Source organism: Lissotriton helveticus, chromosome 3_1 (genome assembly GCF_964261635.1).
Source record: "Lissotriton helveticus chromosome 3_1, aLisHel1.1, whole genome shotgun sequence".
NCBI lineage: Eukaryota > Metazoa > Chordata > Amphibia > Caudata > Salamandridae > Lissotriton > Lissotriton helveticus.
The window spans coordinates 187,483,612-187,501,317 of NC_136061.1; the positions used below are offsets into that span (position 1 = coordinate 187,483,612).

Below are 17,706 nucleotides of genomic sequence, written 5' to 3' on the forward strand. Positions count from 1 at the left end.
TTCCCATCATGCACTGGGACAGGAACAGACTAATTTGCATACAGCCAGGTTCTGAAACTGGGATGGTGCAGTGAGCTAAAAAACGGTGTTGGATCTAGCCCTGATCTCTTGACAGGGTGAGAGTATTCTGCTTAATTCAGAGACTCTGTCCCTCACCACCCCTTGTTGTAAATATTTTTGTCCACCCTAAGCGTGGAAGGGTATACTCAGACATGAGTCCCTTGCTCATTGCACCATCAGGATTCAAGCAAGCCGGGCCGAAGACGGCTGTAATGCCAGAAATCGGTCCCCGGAAGCTTGTTTCCTTCCCAGTGTAAGAATTGGCTTTTGTAGTTTGGTTTGCCCTGTTCCCATCATGCACTGGGACAGGAACAGACTAATTTGCATACAGCCAGGTTCTGAAACTGGGATGGTGCAGTGAGCTAAAAAACGGTGTTGGATCTAGCCCTGATCTCTTGACAGGGTGAGAGTATTCTGCTTAATTCAGAGACTCTGTCCCTCACCACCCCTTGTTGTAAATATAGCGGTGACAATAACTGCACAGTCTCCTGCGCGCTGTCAACCAGTCAACTCTCTGCATAAAGGACCGTACCTGCGAGGACACTAACTGCAGCGTCTCCTGCGCGCTGTCACACACTCAACTCTCTGCATAAACAAATTGACACCAGGCGCACAACATCAACCAGGGCTGGAGCCGGGCTCAGGCGGCGGATGACGCGACTAATTGCGCCTGCTGGGACACTAACCTTTGAACTGACTGCACTTTCCCAAACGCGCAGCGTCTCCAGAGCGCGCTGTCACCCACTCAACTCTCTGCATCAACGACTACACCACAAGCACAACATCAAACAAAACTGGAGCCGGGCCTCAAGCGGGGGATGACGCGATTCAGCGTGCCTGCAGGGGACACGAAATTTATAACTGAATGCACTTTCACACACGCTTACCTACGGAAGTGGAGTACATACACACTAGAGACATCTGCTAATACTTCTTACTCTGAGGTGCACACAGTAACAGCACACACATGCCTAACTATTGTGACACTTCATGCTAAAAATGTTTTCTACAGCGAGATTTTAAAATAAATTTCCCTTGTCTATTTACACATTGCACACATTCTATTTCATACCTGGACAACGTCGGGACGGGCTGCTAGTCTTTTATAAAAAGAAAGTACTTTAATGCACCCAGAAACAAAATACTACATGCTACGCAGAAATTAATGGGATGAGGGTTTCCTACTTCCTATTTTTTCTCTTCCCTTCTCCCTACTCACCTAAATCAGTGGTTGGGACTGGTATGGTAGGTTTTAGGCACATATGCAATTCTACTTCCTTGTTTCAGAGTGTAAGCTCAGTTAACAATCTGAGTCCCAATGTTTAGATCTCACAAATGCAAGCTGTGCCACTGCTGGAACCTACAGTGTCAGTCTGGTTTTCCTTCACCCCTCCGGGTGGAGACACACCCATTGTAAGTGCTACAGCACTTGGGTGCAGCCTTTGAGAGCACCAGCAGTGGCTGTCATCCGAAGTCTGTTCTTGCGGGCAGTCTCTGGCCTCAATGGTTTGTCGCTGGTCGCAGGCCCACTTCTGGGCTCTGCAAGAGTTAGGCAGTGAGTGGTGGGGTTAGAGGTCACAGAGCTGCTGCAGGCACTTTATTATTGGCGCAGCTCTGGCTCAGCTCACAGCAATGCAGACAGCACTGGTCTGGGCAGTCATCACAACGGTGCAATCTGCTTTGGCAACAACTTCAAAACTTACATCCGCCCAGCCCGCTCGGGCACCGTGTTCATGGTCACAGTGGCACAGTCTGCTTGGGCACCCTACAGACAGCGGAGTAGTGAAGGACACTTTAAGATCACGGTAGCGCCGTTTGCTTGGCCACACTTCAGAGCAGTGCCACAGTGCAGGCTGCTTGTGCAAGAGAATCTGTTTCTGCTCCAGTCACGGGACCAACACAGATTTCTCTACTTCAAGTCTCTTTGGGGGGGTGGACTCTCAACTCCAGGGCCAGGTGCTTCTGCTAGCACTAGTCTGTTGCTCTTCCTGTAGGGTTGGTGCATTCCTCCCCCTTCCTCTCTGGCAGGTCAGCCTCCAGTCATTTCGGTAGAGGGAGACCACTCTTCCTTCCAGACCCGCTTACCTTTGGGAAGCTTGATGTCGTACATGCACTAGCTCTGATTGCTCAGCAATCCTCTGAGTACTCTTTGAAGCACTTCCTGCCTTGATCAAGGTGAACTTGGAACTGAGCAACAAGTGTGTCTGCAGCTCCCACTTTTATACATTCAAAAAAGACAGGGCATGGGTAATCTCTATTTGTGCTCTAATGCTTAATTTGTAAAAAAGAAGTACCAGGGCATTCGTCAGGAGGCAACTTCTGCCTGCTCTTCCTATTGCTGCTGTCAGCGATGCCAACAACACAACTACTGACCATCCCACTCCAAGTGTGATAATTCTGGCTATTCCAGGCCCCAAAGCTATAAGAATGGATTTGGTGGTAGGTATTACTCATTTTTAATTAATATTGAAATAATAAACAATTGTTGTTGTGCTTGTCCCTAAATTAGACTAGCAGCACCACCATGTAGTAGACTGTCATAAGTGCTGGTGTTGACAATTAAGTGCCAGTGCTGAGCACTGGAAACCTCCAGCTCAAATTTTTGCACTGCTCTCCAAACCAGTTGAGCTGGTTAGCCTTTGGTGTGTTCTTTCCAGGCTGTCTTCCAGACACAGCCTTTGTGTAGAATGATATCCGGGTAGGCCCTTTAGGAGCTCCCACAACAGAGACACAGAGAGGCATGAACAGTCTGCACCTGGCAGTAATCAGGAAGGAGACAAAAGCCTGGTCTCACCTAAAGATAATTCACATTTCAAATAATGGGGACAGAAGTCCTACCCCAACTCTGACCAGCTACCAAAAGGCAGCACTCAAGAAGACTAATTAGCAGCCCCTCTTACTAAAAGGGCTTCATTTAATTTTTTAAAGGAACACTGTCTCCCTTTCCCCAGTTCAGTGTGTTGGTGGCCTCCCTCCCGCTTCAGGAATGTTAACAATACACTTCCACTGGGAAAACAACATTACCTCCATGTTGTGAACGTGAGTAGGCGTGGCGCTTCCAAAATATAACCCATAGGCCTCTGTTACTCTGGTTCACTTGTTTAATGCAAAAAATGCCCTGTACTGGCTAAACACTTTCATTCATACTCTTGGGCAAGGCTCCTGTCCCGGATGGAGTCCTGGTTTATCTTTTTAAGGCAAATATCAAGGTCTTGTTCACACTCGACACCACATAATAGTGCTGATTTTTAGAAAAGGTGACAAAGGCGACTCAAAATGTTAGCGTCCTATATCTTTGATTGATTACACCTCCAGGTTGTTAGGTAGAATCCTATTGGATCGGTTAGAATCTTGGGCAAAGGACAATAAGATTATTTCTCATTTACAATATGGCTTCAGGGCACAATAGAGCAGTGTCTCAATTTTTGCTTTTAATCATTAATTATGCGGTGGCGACAGGCAGATCTGTATGTACTGCATTTATGGATCTTAGTTTGGCCTTTGATAATGGGAATCAGAATAAACTCTGGGCCGTTATGACTAATTTGGGGGTTGAGGTTGATAGTATTAATTATTTAAGGCAACTATGTAGCGAGGTGACAGCCAGTGTTAGATGTGGCACAGATGGGGAGACAACCAAGTCTTTTCAGATCCTTAGGAGAGTCAGACGGGCTGTGTCCTGGCCCCCTTATTGTTTATTGTGTACATCAATGGGCTGGAAAAACACTTATTCAATCCCCTGTTGATGTACCCTATGTTGGCAACTGCCCTATTATCGCACTGTTATATGCAGATGATTTTGTCCTCATGGCTCGGACCCCGCTTGGGCTTCAGAAGCTGCTGGATAGGGTAGCACATTTTATGACAAATCTTGATCTTACCACAAACCAGGCAAAGACAAACATAATGGTTTTTGGGCACAAACATTTCAAGAATAAGTTATTTACTGATTACTGATAACCATACCAAGAGTAGCCCTCTCCCTACTTGTTCAGGAGTCCTCTTTCATGACCCTCGCAGTTGGTCTACTGTAGGCCTCAGTAGGGCGTGCTAGTTTGGGAGAAGTATTGTGGCTTTTTTAAAGTTTACTTTAAAGTTGGGCAGCAAACTGATTCGGGAACTTGCAATAGTGTATACTTTTAAGTGACTTCCTATTGCCACATATGGTGCAGGGATATGGGGTCTGCGGGAGTATGATACCATTCAGAAAATGGAAAAATTGGGAGGATGGTTACATATTGAGAGGTCACCCTACTTTGACAATACCATCCTGTGATGCCCCTTCCCATCACGCAAGTCCTATTCCCTTTTGCAATGCCCATTTCTAGGTATTACCTAACTGTGCCTGTATTCCTCCCATGGGCCCAAATCTTTTCCCATTTTTGGGGTAATTCCTTGCTTTGGTAGATAAACTTCTCTGCCTGCTGGCACCAGTCCATATTGTGTTCCCAGTCCCTCAGCCTGGGTGCCAGCTTCTTTTAAGCACGAGTTTAAAGTCAAAGTTTCACACGTGCTCCGCTCTCTGAGAATGCATGAAGAAATTAGGAAAGTTTGTGTGAACAATTACACTCTGCATGCTACCAGCCTATTGACAGATTCATATCTTGTCTCGAGTCCTTTTAGCGCTCAGGTATCTTAGTTAGGTTAGGCATCTATCAACACGTTTGAGATTGAATATGGTGCATTTCATGGTGGCTTTTCCCATTCCTGTTTTGCATCATGTGATTTTACCACTTTTTCCTTGTGATCATCAACCAACTCAATCAGCACTGCATTTTCTGTTTTTTTTAATGTAAATGTATGTACTTTTTAGGCACAGCTTCCTATTGATTATTTTGAAAAATGCTAACCTTAGGCAGTGGTTTTTGTACACATCTTACCATCAATACAGATCTTCTGGGCTGTGGCAAAATGTCTCCAGGGTGTCTTAATCTAAGGAAAACATTGAGTTAATTCTTCATCGAAGCGTGTCTAAATTGCTTTATGTGGTATCAACTAATGCTTGCAATTCTATTCATGTGCATTCTGTTTTTTTATATATTCACTTTGACTTTGATGCTACTGATTGATGAACCAGGTTTTCTCACCGAATTGTTGAGAATGAAGTGTTTGCTAGAATGATCAAAGTGTTATTAATTGATGCAAGTGATTTTATTCACTTACTACTTGCTCTTCTATACGTATTTTATGATAGAATTTGTTTTTAAAGTACCTTTATGGTTTCCATATACAACCGACGAAAAGTAATCTTTGACTTTTACATACACTTGATACATTCTCTTGGGATGTTGAACCTAGGACCTGAGTTAGTGGAGGAAAAATGTCTGGTCACAAATATTGATTCACAAAACATGGCACGTTGCCACCACCGTTTTGCATGCTAAACATATGATGGGGAAAAGTCCACTCTCCGTCAAATGAGGGCATGCTTGGTGCACCCCTTCATGTAAAAAGGCAGGTCCAGGACCTCTTATCATATGAAGGCACAAACCCAGGCTTTTGTGTACATGCTAGATTAGTGTGAGGCTTCTGCCAAAATCAGAAACCAGGATCTCCGATTCTGTGTCGGTGTCTCTGGGTAGGGGAACCCGTCTGTAGACCATTCAGGGGACACTCCAGTCCTCTCGTGCACTCTCTGTCTCCAGGCTCTTTATGTTTTTCTCCCTGCACCTGTTTTTGCCCTGCCTCCTCCCTGTAGTCAACTGTCTCCATCATATTTTCTCCTCTCTACTCCATCTCCTACTCTTTCTCATTTCTGAGCCCCCTCACTCTTCTCCTTTACTCTCTCTTTGTCCTCCCCTGTCTTTTTTCCCCTTTTAGTAGCCTTTATTTGCTTTCTTCCCTTTCTTTCTCTGCCTGTTCCCATGGTCAGTACCAGGGTGCAAATTAAATGCTCTCTCTCTCTCTAGTTAGTTATTTCCTAGGTTAGAAGGTTCTTTCCTCTCTGAGGAGACGCCCTTCCTTAAATGCACAGTACCAAGCAGGCAAATACAACCATCTCTATGCTCTGGAATGCAAGTGCGTTTTTGTGTGTTATCATTTCATCAATGAAAGTATCCTCCTTTCTCCACTAGTTTGCTGCGGTGCCAGTCTTTCTCTTTAGGTCTGTCCGTGGATGTTAAGGACAGTCTCTTTAGCATTTTTCTCTTACTCCTTTGGCTCAATGGTTATCTTCCCTTGTTTCTCATTGTTGCAGTTTGAGTTTGAACTATACCAGCAAGAGGGTGCGTGCCAGAGCCCACTGGACCGCCAGTACCACCAGGAAATCTTGAAGTTGGAAAAAGCAGGTGGGAGGAAGAACTGCAGGATTTTCACTTACACAGACTACGATCGCTACACCAACCTAGAGGAGGTACCTGCCTGGGCGTATGAGGTTGTTGTCTACAAACACCTAAGATCCTGGGCCTTTTGCCTGAGTTTCACTTTCTTTGTGATGTCTTGATCTTGCCTCATGTCTGCTTCTGTCTGTACTTCAAGAACATTTTTATTTGATATTGAAAAGAGAAAAGCAAGGTGTCAATACAAAGTACAATGGAAATATAAAACATTGAAAACTATGATAAATAAAACAAGCATAAGGCTGTAAGTAGTGTCAAAAGGAAAATCTGGGTAATGGAATGAAAAAAGGAAAAGGCATACAAAACATTAATCATAAAAGCATGAAAATACCTGAAAGAAATATAGAGATGATACAATGAAGAAAAGAAAAATGGAATGCAGTGAGCATTTAAGGAGGTTTAAGGACTTCTTGTTGTGAGGGCAGTGGGGGCGAAATGAATGATTAGCACAAGCATCCAAGTAAAGCGTGACAGGGAGCCATAAGTCCATACGCTGTGCGGCCATATTAGCCGGAAAAACAAAAGCAGTGTCAAGTCTGTGGTTATGGCAAACATTGAACCACCACGCCTTAAAGGAGATATTGGAGAAATCTTTCCAGTTTACCGTTATCTGCTGGAATGCAGCGGCCAGTAGCAAATCAATAATCTGAGGCTTTAGTTCAACATTATCCCAACAAGGGGAAAGGCTGCCTAAGAAAATGTTTATGTGAGAGAAAGGGATACATGTGTGAAAAATCAAGTTAATTTGAGCCCAAACCTGTAACCAAAAATCATGAACAGAGGTACATAAGAACAGCATGTGAAACAAAGTTGCTTGTGGGGATGAGCAAGACCAGCATGCATGAGAAGTGTTTGGGAAGCGTTTATGGAGGTCAAAGGGTGTATAGAGAAGTCTGTTATAAATAAAGAACAAGGACTGTGTCAAGGTTGCCGCTCTCGAGGATTTACGGATCTTGATCCAGACTTTGTCCCATAGTGAAATTGGCCAGGACGTGGAGAGGTCATGTTCCCAACATTCCTCCACTTTGGAGTTAGGCCTGGGAAAGTCAGTAGTGTGAAGGTATTTGTAAATGGAGGAAGCCTTTGGAGTCTTGCGTAAAAATTAGTGAAGTAAGGAGATGGGAGTGGGAGAAGTAGGAGATGAATATAACTGAGAGAGCCGATTATAAGTTGTCAATACAGCCTCCCTAAGTAAATGATATTTACAAGTGAAGGAGGTAGGTAAGTCATAAAGGGAACGGAGAGTGGTGAAAGATAAGAAAGAGGATTGAGGAAAGAGTTGAGAGATCCATATCAACCCCCTGTGATGCCATGCTTTCCAAAAGAAGGGTTTGTTACGAATAAGTAGGGCGGTGTTATGCCAGATGGTGGAGGAAAGGAAATCAGCAATGGTCGTGGGAGAGGAGTGGGAAGAAGATAGGAGCAGTTTAGTAGTAAATTTATGAATGGGAGTGGAAATGGAAATGGAAGAGGGCTTACGGGAGAAGGAAAGATATTCAGCGAAGCAAAAAGGAGAAAGAAGAAGGCGCTCAAATTTTGCCCATAAGGGACACGAGGTGCTGGGATCTTGCAACCAGAAAGAGGCTTGTCGTAATAAAAACGCTTTATGGTAAGCAGGGAAGTCTGGGAAGTTAACTCCACCCTCTGTCTTAGGACGAATCAATCGGGCAAGAGACATTCTGGGCTTTTTCTTATTCCAAAGAAAAGACATCAGAATGGACTTAATTTTTTTGAAAAATTTGGAAGGAATGGATACAGGAATGTTAGAAATAGTATAGAGGACTATGGGAGTCAACATCATTTTAATAGTGTCAAGGCGGCCCCACCAGGACAGGTAAAGAGGATGCCACTTGGACGTTAAGTCCACAAATTTTTGGATGCATTTGGATAGACAAAGGGAAACAGTATCTGGAATGGTAGGAGTAATATGCAAGCCGAGGCAGGTAAGCCCGTCTGCGCCCGTCCTCGCCTGGACCGCGCCCAGTGCCAGGACCCCTGTCTCCCGCAGATACCAGCCCACCAGCCGGACCTACGACGCCACCGAACTCTACGCACTCAACGCCGGCCGATTCCCGGGATGCTATCGAGCCACCCCGAGACGCACTCACGGACCCTTCTGCTGCCACTCCTGCAAGTACACCTGCATCCGGACCTGCACTACTCCAGCACCGACTAAGACCAAGACGGGCAACAGCAGCAACCACCTGAAGTGCATCCTGCTCAACACCCGCTCCGTCCACAGACACGCCGTCGAGCTCTGGAACCTGCTCGACACCACAGCCCCAGACGTCGCCTTCCTCACGGAAACCTGGATGAACGCCTCCTCAGCGCCCGACATCGCCATCGCCATCCCAGACGGCTACAAGATCATCCGGAGGGACCGCATCAACCAGACTGGAGGAGGCATCGCCATCATCCACAAGAACACCATCCGCATCACGACCAACACCGACGACACCCTCGCACCCGCCGAGCACCTGCACTTCCAGGTCCACATCAACCCCAAGACCACCCTCAGAGGCACCCTCATCTACAGACCCCCGGGACCACGCACACAATTCAGCGAAGACATCGCCGACTTCATCAGCCCGCACGCCCTCCCCTCCGCTGACTACATCCTCCTCGGGGACCTCAACTTCCACCTGGAGAACAACAACGATCGCAACACCACCACCCTGCTGGACAACCTTGCAAACCTCGGACTCAAGCAGCTGGTGACCACCCCCACCCACTACGCCGGACACACACTCGACCCCGTCTTCTCATCCAGCAAGGACATCGCCTTCAGCCACGCCACCGGACTCCACTGGACGGACCACAGCTGCGTCCACTTCAGCTTCAGAAGGACCACGACTCACCACCACCAGCAACAGGTTGCACGCAGAAGCTGGAACAAGATCACAACCGACCAGCTCGCGACCTCCCTGAGCAAGAACCCACCCACCAGCGCAACGAACCCCAGCCAAGCGGCCACCAACCTCACGAAGTGGATCAGCGACTGCGCAGACGACCTCGCCCCCCTGAGGACCCCGCCCAGCACACCCTGCAGCAAGAGAGCCCCATGGTTCACCGACGAACTCAAGAGCTCCAAGAAGAACTGCCGAGCCCTCGAGAGAGCCTGGCGCAGAGACCCAACACCAGACAACATGACTGCCCTCAAGCTCACCACCCGAAAACACCACCAACTGATCCACGCCACCAAGAAAACTGCATTCAAGGAACGACTGGACAACAACGCACACAACAGCAAGGAACTCTTCAACATCGTTAAAGAGCTCTCCAACCCCAACGCCGGAAACAACGACATCACCCCTTCGCAAGACCTCTGCAACTCCCTCGCCGCCCACTTCCACAACAAGATCTTGGACATACACAACAGCTTCAGCACTCAACCGACGCACGCCACGACCGAACCACCGCCCCCCCACCACCACCCTCCGCGCCTGGACCCCGATCACCACCGAAGACACCGTCCTTACGATGAACTCCATCCACTCCGGATCTCTGACCGACCCCTGCCCTCACCACGTCTTCAACAAGGCCGACGCTGTCATCGCACCCCACCTGCGGGACATCATCAACACCTCCTTCGCCACCGCCACCTTCCCGGAGAGCTGGAAGCACACCGAACTCAGCGCTCTACTAAAGAAGCCTTCAGCCGACCCCACCGACCTCAAGAACTACCGCCCCATCTCGCTGCTCCCGTTCCCTGCAAAAGTCATCGAGAAGACCATCAACAAGCAGCTGGCCACCTTCCTCGAGACGAACGGATCCCTCGACCTCTCGCAGTCTGGCTTCCGGGCCAACCACAGCACCGAGACCGCCCTGATCGCAGCCACCGATGACATCCGAGCCCTGCTCGACAACGGAGAAACGGCGGCCCTCATCCTCGTGGACCTCTCCGCGGCCTTCGACACTGTCTGCCATCGTACACTTGTGCAGCGCCTCAGCAACGTCGGAATCCAGGAGAAGGCACTAGAGTGGATCACCTCCTTCCTCGCCGGAAGGACACAGAGAGTCCGCCTCCCCCCGTTCAGATCAGAAGCCACCGAAGTCATCTGCGGCGTCCCTCAAGGCTCCTCGCTCAGTCCAACCCTCTTCAACGTCTACATGAGCCCCCTCGCTAACATCGCACGCCAGCACAACCTCAACATCATCTCCTACGCCGACGACACCCAGCTGATCCTCTCCCTCACCAACGACCCCACCACCGCCAGAGCCAACCTTCACGAAGGGATGAAAGAGGTAGCCGAATGGATGAAGAACAGCCGCCTGAAGCTGAACTCGGACAAGACGGAAGTCCTCATCCTGGGATCCTCACCCTCCGCCTGGGACGACTCCTGGTGGCCCCCCGCCCTAGGCAGCGCACCCAAACCAACAGACCACGCACGCAACCTGGGCTTCATCCTGGACTCCTCCCTCTCCATGGCCAGACAAGTCAACGCCGTCTCCTCGTCGTGCTTCAACATCCTGCGCATGCTACGTAAGATCTTCCGGTGGATCCCCACCGAGACCAGGAAGACGGTCACCCAGGCCCTCGTCACCAGCCGTCTGGACTACGGCAACTCCCTCTACGCCGGAATCACCGCCAAACTCCAGAAAAGACTCCAGCGGATCCAGAACGCCTCAGCACGACTCATCCTGGACATCCCCCGTCGCAGCCACATCTCCGGACACCTGAGAGACCTGCACTGGCTCCCGGTCGACAAGAGAATCACCTTCCGTCTCCTCACCCACGCACACAAAGCCCTACACAACCAAGGCCCAGGATACCTCAACAGCCGCCTCAACTTCTACGCTCCCAAATGCCAGCTTCGATCGACCAGCCACGCCCTCGCCGCCGTCCCCCGCATCCGAAGAGCCACCACAGGGGGACGGTCCTTCTCCTACCTCGCCGCCAAGACTTGGAACTCCCTCACGACCCACCTCCGCTTGACCCAGGACCACCTCGGCTTTAGGAAGCAACTCAAGACCTGGCTGTTCGAACAGTAGCGGACCCCCCTCCCCTCGCGCCTTGAGACCCTCTGGGTGAGTAGTGCGCTATATAAATGCTATGATTGATTGATTGATTGATTTAATATGGGAGGATTTCCATGTAAAGTTGGAGGCAGTAAAATCAGGTTTAAATGTGAATTTCGTTAAGGGTAGGATCTCACATTTATCGTTATTAAGTTTATAGCCAGATATTTGGGAATATTCATGCACTTCAGCAAGGAAGGCGGGAATTGAATCAGTGGGGTTAGAAATAAAAAGAAGGATGCCGTCCGCGTATGCGGCTAGCTAAACTTGGGAATCTGATATTTGAAAGCCCTGAATGGTAGGGTTCTGACGAAGTTTAGACAGAAAGGGTTCTAAGGCCAAATTAAAAAGAAAAGGAGATAAGGGGCACCCTTGATGGACACCTCTTCCTAAATCAAAAAAGGAGGATATTTGACCATTAGCACAAACAGCTGCACGTGGATTGGAGTAAAGTAAGGAGACCAGAGAAATAAATTTGGGACCAAAACCAAACCAATGAAGGGTGTGAAAAACATAGGCCCATTCAACTCTATCGAACGCCTTTTCAGCATCAAGGGCAATGGCTGCAAGGGAATGGGGTAAATCACGGGACTTAGATAAAACATTGAATAGCAGTCTAGTATTGTCGGTGATAAAACTACCCTTGACAAAGCCTGATTGTTCCTCACCCAGAAGATCCGGGAGAAGAAGATCAAGACATGCTGCAAGAGACTTCGCAAATATTTTATAATCAATGTTAACCAAGGAGATTGGCCTATAATTCTTACAGTGTTGCGCATCTTTCCCCTCCTTGGGTATGAGGCAGATGTGTGCATCAGAGAAATAACCTGAGGAAGATCCTAAGGTGAGAAAAGCGTCAATGAGGGAGTGTAGTTTAGGAATGAGAAGTTTTGAAAAGTGAAGAAAAAATTCAACAGTAAAGCCATCCGGCCCAGGAGCTTTATCTTTTTGGAGATTCTGAAGTGCTGTGAGTAGCTCTTGATGAGAGATATTAAGCTCTAAATGAGAGAGGTCAAGCGGGAAGTGGGCTGGCTTTTGGATGTTGGAGAAAAATAGGGTTGGGTTTCGGAAGAGTATAAGGTTTTGTAAAAGGCAGAAAATTCAGCAAGAATATCTGTATCTTTATGTTTGAGAACAGAGTGTGTGTCATAGATTGATTCGATATTTAATTTGTTATGCTTTACTTTCAAATAATTAGCAAGAATCTTTCCAGCCTTATTTTTACCCCCATAGAACTTTGCACTTGATTTCAATAAATATAAAGACGCATCATCCGTGGACTTTTTGTTAAATTTCATTTTGGCATTAATCAGGGCTGTTAAACTGCCCTGCGAACGGGAAGTAAAATAAGAATGCTCCAATTTCTTAATATCAAGAAGGAGAGCAGCTGTGAAGCTACGAGCAGCTCTCCGCTTTTTCGCCACAAAGCCAATAATAAAATCTCTTGCTGCGGCCTTGAAGGCATCCCAGATGGTGTGCTTAGGAATGGAGGGAGTGTCATTAGGTAAAAAAAAATCATTTGAAAAGTCAGTAAAGGATGCAGTGAACTTGGGATCCAAGAGAAGGGAATTATTAAAGCGCCATCGCTTGGGTCCAACTGATTTAGGGAGAATGTCAAGTTGAACTAAAGTGAGGGCATGGTCTGAAAGTAAAATCGGGCCAATCTCTGCATGAGTAAGGGTTTGGGAAATATTGTGGGTGACAAAAATGTAGTCAATCCGGGATTGAGAATGATGACAAGGAGAGTAAAAAGTAAATTCCTGCAGCTCTGGATTACATAAGCGCCAAGCATCAGTGAGCTTATGTTGAGAGATAGCTTGAGAGAAGAGTTTATGCGACTTATTAGGAACAAAGTGAGCCTTGGAATGTCTATCCAAAAAGGGGTCAAGGGGCTGGTTACAATCTCCCGCTAAAACAAAGTTGCTATCAATAAGTCTGGTAATATGATGGGAGAAGGTGTACCAGAAAGTAGGATCGCCAGCAGTGGGGGCATAGACATTTAGAAGGGAAATTGGAACATTCTCAATAGAAAGCTTTACAAATGTCCAGCGACCACCATCGTCTGATTCCTGATTAAGCAAGGAGTGAGAAAGATTTTTATGGCATAAAATGGCTACTCCATTACGCTTGCCATCCCCTGGAGAGTAATAAACATCACCCACCCAACTTCTCTTCAACTTAACAGATTCTTCAGCAGACAAATGAGTTTCTTGCAAAAAAGCAATATCAACATTTAAACGTGCAAGATGCGACAAAATTCTCTGTCGTTTGATGGGAGAATTGATGCCCTTAACATTCCATGTAACTATTTTTAACGACATAGCATAAAAATGAGAAAGAAAGTATCAATAAAAAAAGGAGCATAATAAGTACCCAAAATAATAAAATGGGCAAAAAGGATATAAGAGTCAAAAAGAGGTAAGGTAATGTGAAATCGAAAAATAGTAAGAAGGAAGTACAAGTGAATAAGCAGAAAAAATGCTAGATGAATGAGAAAAAACGAAGAAGGAATAGTCAAAGAAGGAATAAAAAAAGATAAAGAAAGAAGGCTCAGGAGAAAAAGGAACAAGGTCAAGAGCGAATGACAAGCAACAAGAAAAGGATCAAAAAAAAGAAGGAAAGAGAAAAAAGAAAGGAAAGAATGTGAATAGAGAGCAAATATGTGAACTGAAAAAGTGGTAGTGAGAGTCAGATGAATGAAGAAATAAAGTAAAGGATTACAAATAAGAGGAAAAGAAAGATGAAGAGAGTAAAGACATAGAAGTGGATGAGAAAGAGGAATAGAAGACACCTTCAAACAAAAAAGAACTAGAGGGAAAAACCGGATCAAGGACAAAAAGGAAATAGCGAAGAACAAGGGAAGGAAGGAAAACATACTTACGAAGGGTAGAACTGGGGAAGGGCGATCACGGGGGAGGGGAGACGAGAAGAGAAATCTGAGGGGGGAGCACCAACTGGAGGAGGCGGTACAACCAATGTAAACGAACCATCAAACCAAGGGAAAACCATACTGTGAACTATGAAACCTGTGGGAGAAAAAAACCGAAAAAAAACAAAAGAGTTGAGGAGAAGAAAACATCAAGAGATTTACTGATAGAAACGAAATGCCAGAGTAAGTGGGAGAGAAATGAACATATTATGGAACTGGAAGGGAACAAATATAAAGGGAGGAGAGTCATATAGGAGAGGGGTAGAAACAACATGAGAAAAACGAACATATACAGAATCAACACAAACTGTGCGAACTAATGAATGAACAACAATAGTAGGTCATGAAAGTCATGGGGGGAACGCTGATGAGGAGCTGGAGAGGTCCATATCAGATGTTTGGCAGGAATTAAGGAAGCTCCGAAGGCGAACAGGATCCTCGTAGGTCGTCGTTTTGTTGTTATGAGTGACTCTAAAAAGGCAAGGGTGGAAAAGGCCATATCTGGCGCCAATGGATCGAAGCTCCGGTCGCATATCCAGGAAAGCTTCACGGCGGCTGGCTGTGGCTCTAGCGTAATCCTGCGCAAAGAAGAGGGTAGATTCTGACCACGTGAGGCGAGGAAAAGCGCGGGCCGCCGAAAGGACTTTGAGAAGATCAGTATATTCCAGAAAATATATGATGACACCTCGTGGTCTGGAAGAGGCAGAAGAAGATGGAGAGATGCGGCCGAGCCTGTGTGCACGTTGGATGTTAAGCGTGGTTCCCTCAGGTAAGTGGAGGAGCTTAGGCAGGAAGGATTTGAAAAAAGCAATGGGGTCATTCCCCTCGCAATTCTCCGCCAGGCCGTAAATACGAAGGTTGTTGCGTCGATTACGATTACGATTCTCAAGCTCTTCGACCTGCTTCTGGAGAGAGGAAATCTGCGACTGCATGTGCATCACCTTGGAGGATGATTCCTGAAGAGAAGATATGGAGTGTTCCACAGTCATCACTCTCGCATCCATCTGTGACCAATTGTCGGTTAAGACCTGTAACTTAGAATTGGTGTCCTCCATGAAAGGTCGGAGAGCACGTATCTCCTCCAACAGCAGCTCCATAGATACGGCTGAAGTAGAGCCTGACGGTGATGGAGGGTCTTTTTTTGAGACGTTTCGACGTAGCCTTCCCTGGGGCCTGAACAGGACGTTCTGCGTTGGACTGCGACATTTGGACGGTAAGTGCTTGAGACGCTTCCAGATGCGCCAATGCAGAAAAGACTTTGGAATTTTTGATGAAAACACGTCGTGGAGGTTTGGAAACACGACCAATTGCGCCTCTCTCCATATGGTGAAAGCCGCCACCAAAGAGAAAACAATAGAGAGACTAGAACCTGAAACCTGAAATATTCCAGGCCTGAGAAAGTCAATAGCTGAGTGGAGGAGGGCTTAAACAACAAAAGCGTGTAAGAGCAAAGAGGTCCGAAGGAAGCCCCCTCATAACCACTTAGGAGCTGCAGAGGTACATATGAAGACGCATAGCAGTGTCCATTTGTTGAAGTCAGGAAGCTTTTATGCTAAGAAGCAAAGCGCAATATGGCCATATCACAAGAGACAAAATGATAGCGTGTGTTAAAGAAGAAGGAGTCCAGTAGGAAATTTCCAGCTTCGTGGTGAATGAGGACAGTCTGGAACAAGAGCACAGTCAAAAGGAGGCGCTGGTAGCATAAAGAAAGGGGAGCCTTGTGAGAAAAAAAAACGGTCAGGGAGGACAAAATGGCCGCCAAGGTCGCGATATTCGCGAATATTGCTCATTCAAGTAAAGGCAGGCAGGGTAAAAGCATCAGCAAGTTGAAGAATGAAGAAATAAGCTCACCATGAGCATTTGCAGGAGTCTGGAGCAGCAGATGGAGGCAGCATTGTCCGAGGCAAATAGCGCGCAGGACGCGCGAGGGAAAAACAAAATGGCGGTCGCGACTGACAGGGAGCCGCGGCCGCTCGATATTGCAATAAATAAAGCGTACGAGAGTCCAAAAAACGCTGCAACTGGTGTCACAGCGGTCCCTCCATGCTCCGATTAGGAAAGCTTCTTCCTAGAGATGGTCAGCACAGGTAAAAGAGGGTGAATCCCTTGGCTGATACGGAGCGCTCACATCAGAGCCGCCGTCCGCGTCGGGCGCTAAGCCATGCCCCCTGTCTGTACTTTAATAGCTTCCTCTACTACATCTGTTGGCTCAAAGATTGCTAGTTGGTTGAGAGACATTTTCTTACTGATTCTCTCCAGTAGGTGTGATCTAAATGACGAGGCACTAGGTTTCTATTAGAATCGAGTTCACACCTGCTTAATGTTTTAGAGGTGTGGGCAGATCACGATCTCCTTGTGCCTCCATTATTCAGCTTTTAGAGAGTGTCTTTAGTTGATATTAGTGTCTTTACCCGTAGAATGGCGTGTTCTTCTACTGTGAAACAAGGTTCTTCAATAAATGAACAGGATTAGATATCGAACGCGTCTCCTGTCAAATAGAGTCACAGAGAGCGTATGTGATAGTCGACATGTAGATAAACTAAGTCAGTCCCTGATTAGTTTGCAATTATTTTTATGTTTACAGGCAGCGGATCTGGATTCCTGGTGATAGCACCGACTAACCAAGTTATCCAATAGGTAAATGGTCACTTCCAATGAGGAAACAAAACACCATTCTTCCCTTAAACCGCAGACACAGTGTTGATTAAGATAATTATTCCTTATTTTAAGTTGTTCAACTGCACCTCACGTGCAGCCCGACTACTCCTGGAACTCATAGAGCCAGCAGGAAACTACGTTGCCTCCCACTGGATTGAGATACAGGATTGAGCAGGGACACTCGCTTTCCAGAGGTCCTCCTGATTTGCTCCTGAGTAAATGAAATAGATATTCTTTCAAGAAAGCATTCCTTTATATTTTCAACTCTCCTCAGCCCTATCTCGCTCATTGAAGTAACTAATTTAAATAATGTAATATAACCTTTCAAATATCTCTACTTCCAATGATAAGACTCAAAAATGTTTTCTTCTTTGGAACTTTTGTTGCTGTCAGTTCTGGTCACTGTATATCAACGACAGGTTACAGTTTGGCCCTCTTTCTGACTTGGGAGTTTGTGGTTTATCCATACTAATATAATAAAGAGAGAGCCCAAACCTTTGAAGTGGGTAATCTCAGGAACCACAGCACCAATCACAACACCCAATACAGCGTTGGAAATGGCAGTTGCAGCAGAAGGACATAGGCTATGCAGATGCCCACCATATACATTTAAAAGGTAAAAGAACCGTGCCAGCAAAGTAGTCCCTTGTGGGCGTGTCTGCGTTGTGCTGTGGGCATGTGCTGGGGGTGTGACAAACGCTG

The 17,706-nt window shown here is 46.7% G+C and overlaps 1 protein-coding gene across 2 annotated transcripts in view; it reads left to right on the forward strand.

Annotated features, from left to right (window-relative positions):
* Positions 1-17,706, forward strand: part of MKS1 (MKS transition zone complex subunit 1) — a 389,790-nt gene that overhangs the window by 102,242 nt on the left and 269,842 nt on the right. For both annotated transcript variants that reach the window (XM_078679578.1, XM_078679577.1), the window contains exon 4: positions 6,257-6,412. In XM_078679578.1, the coding sequence (XP_078535704.1) occupies positions 6,257-6,412 (156 nt within the window). The remainder of the gene's footprint in view (positions 1-6,256; positions 6,413-17,706) is intronic.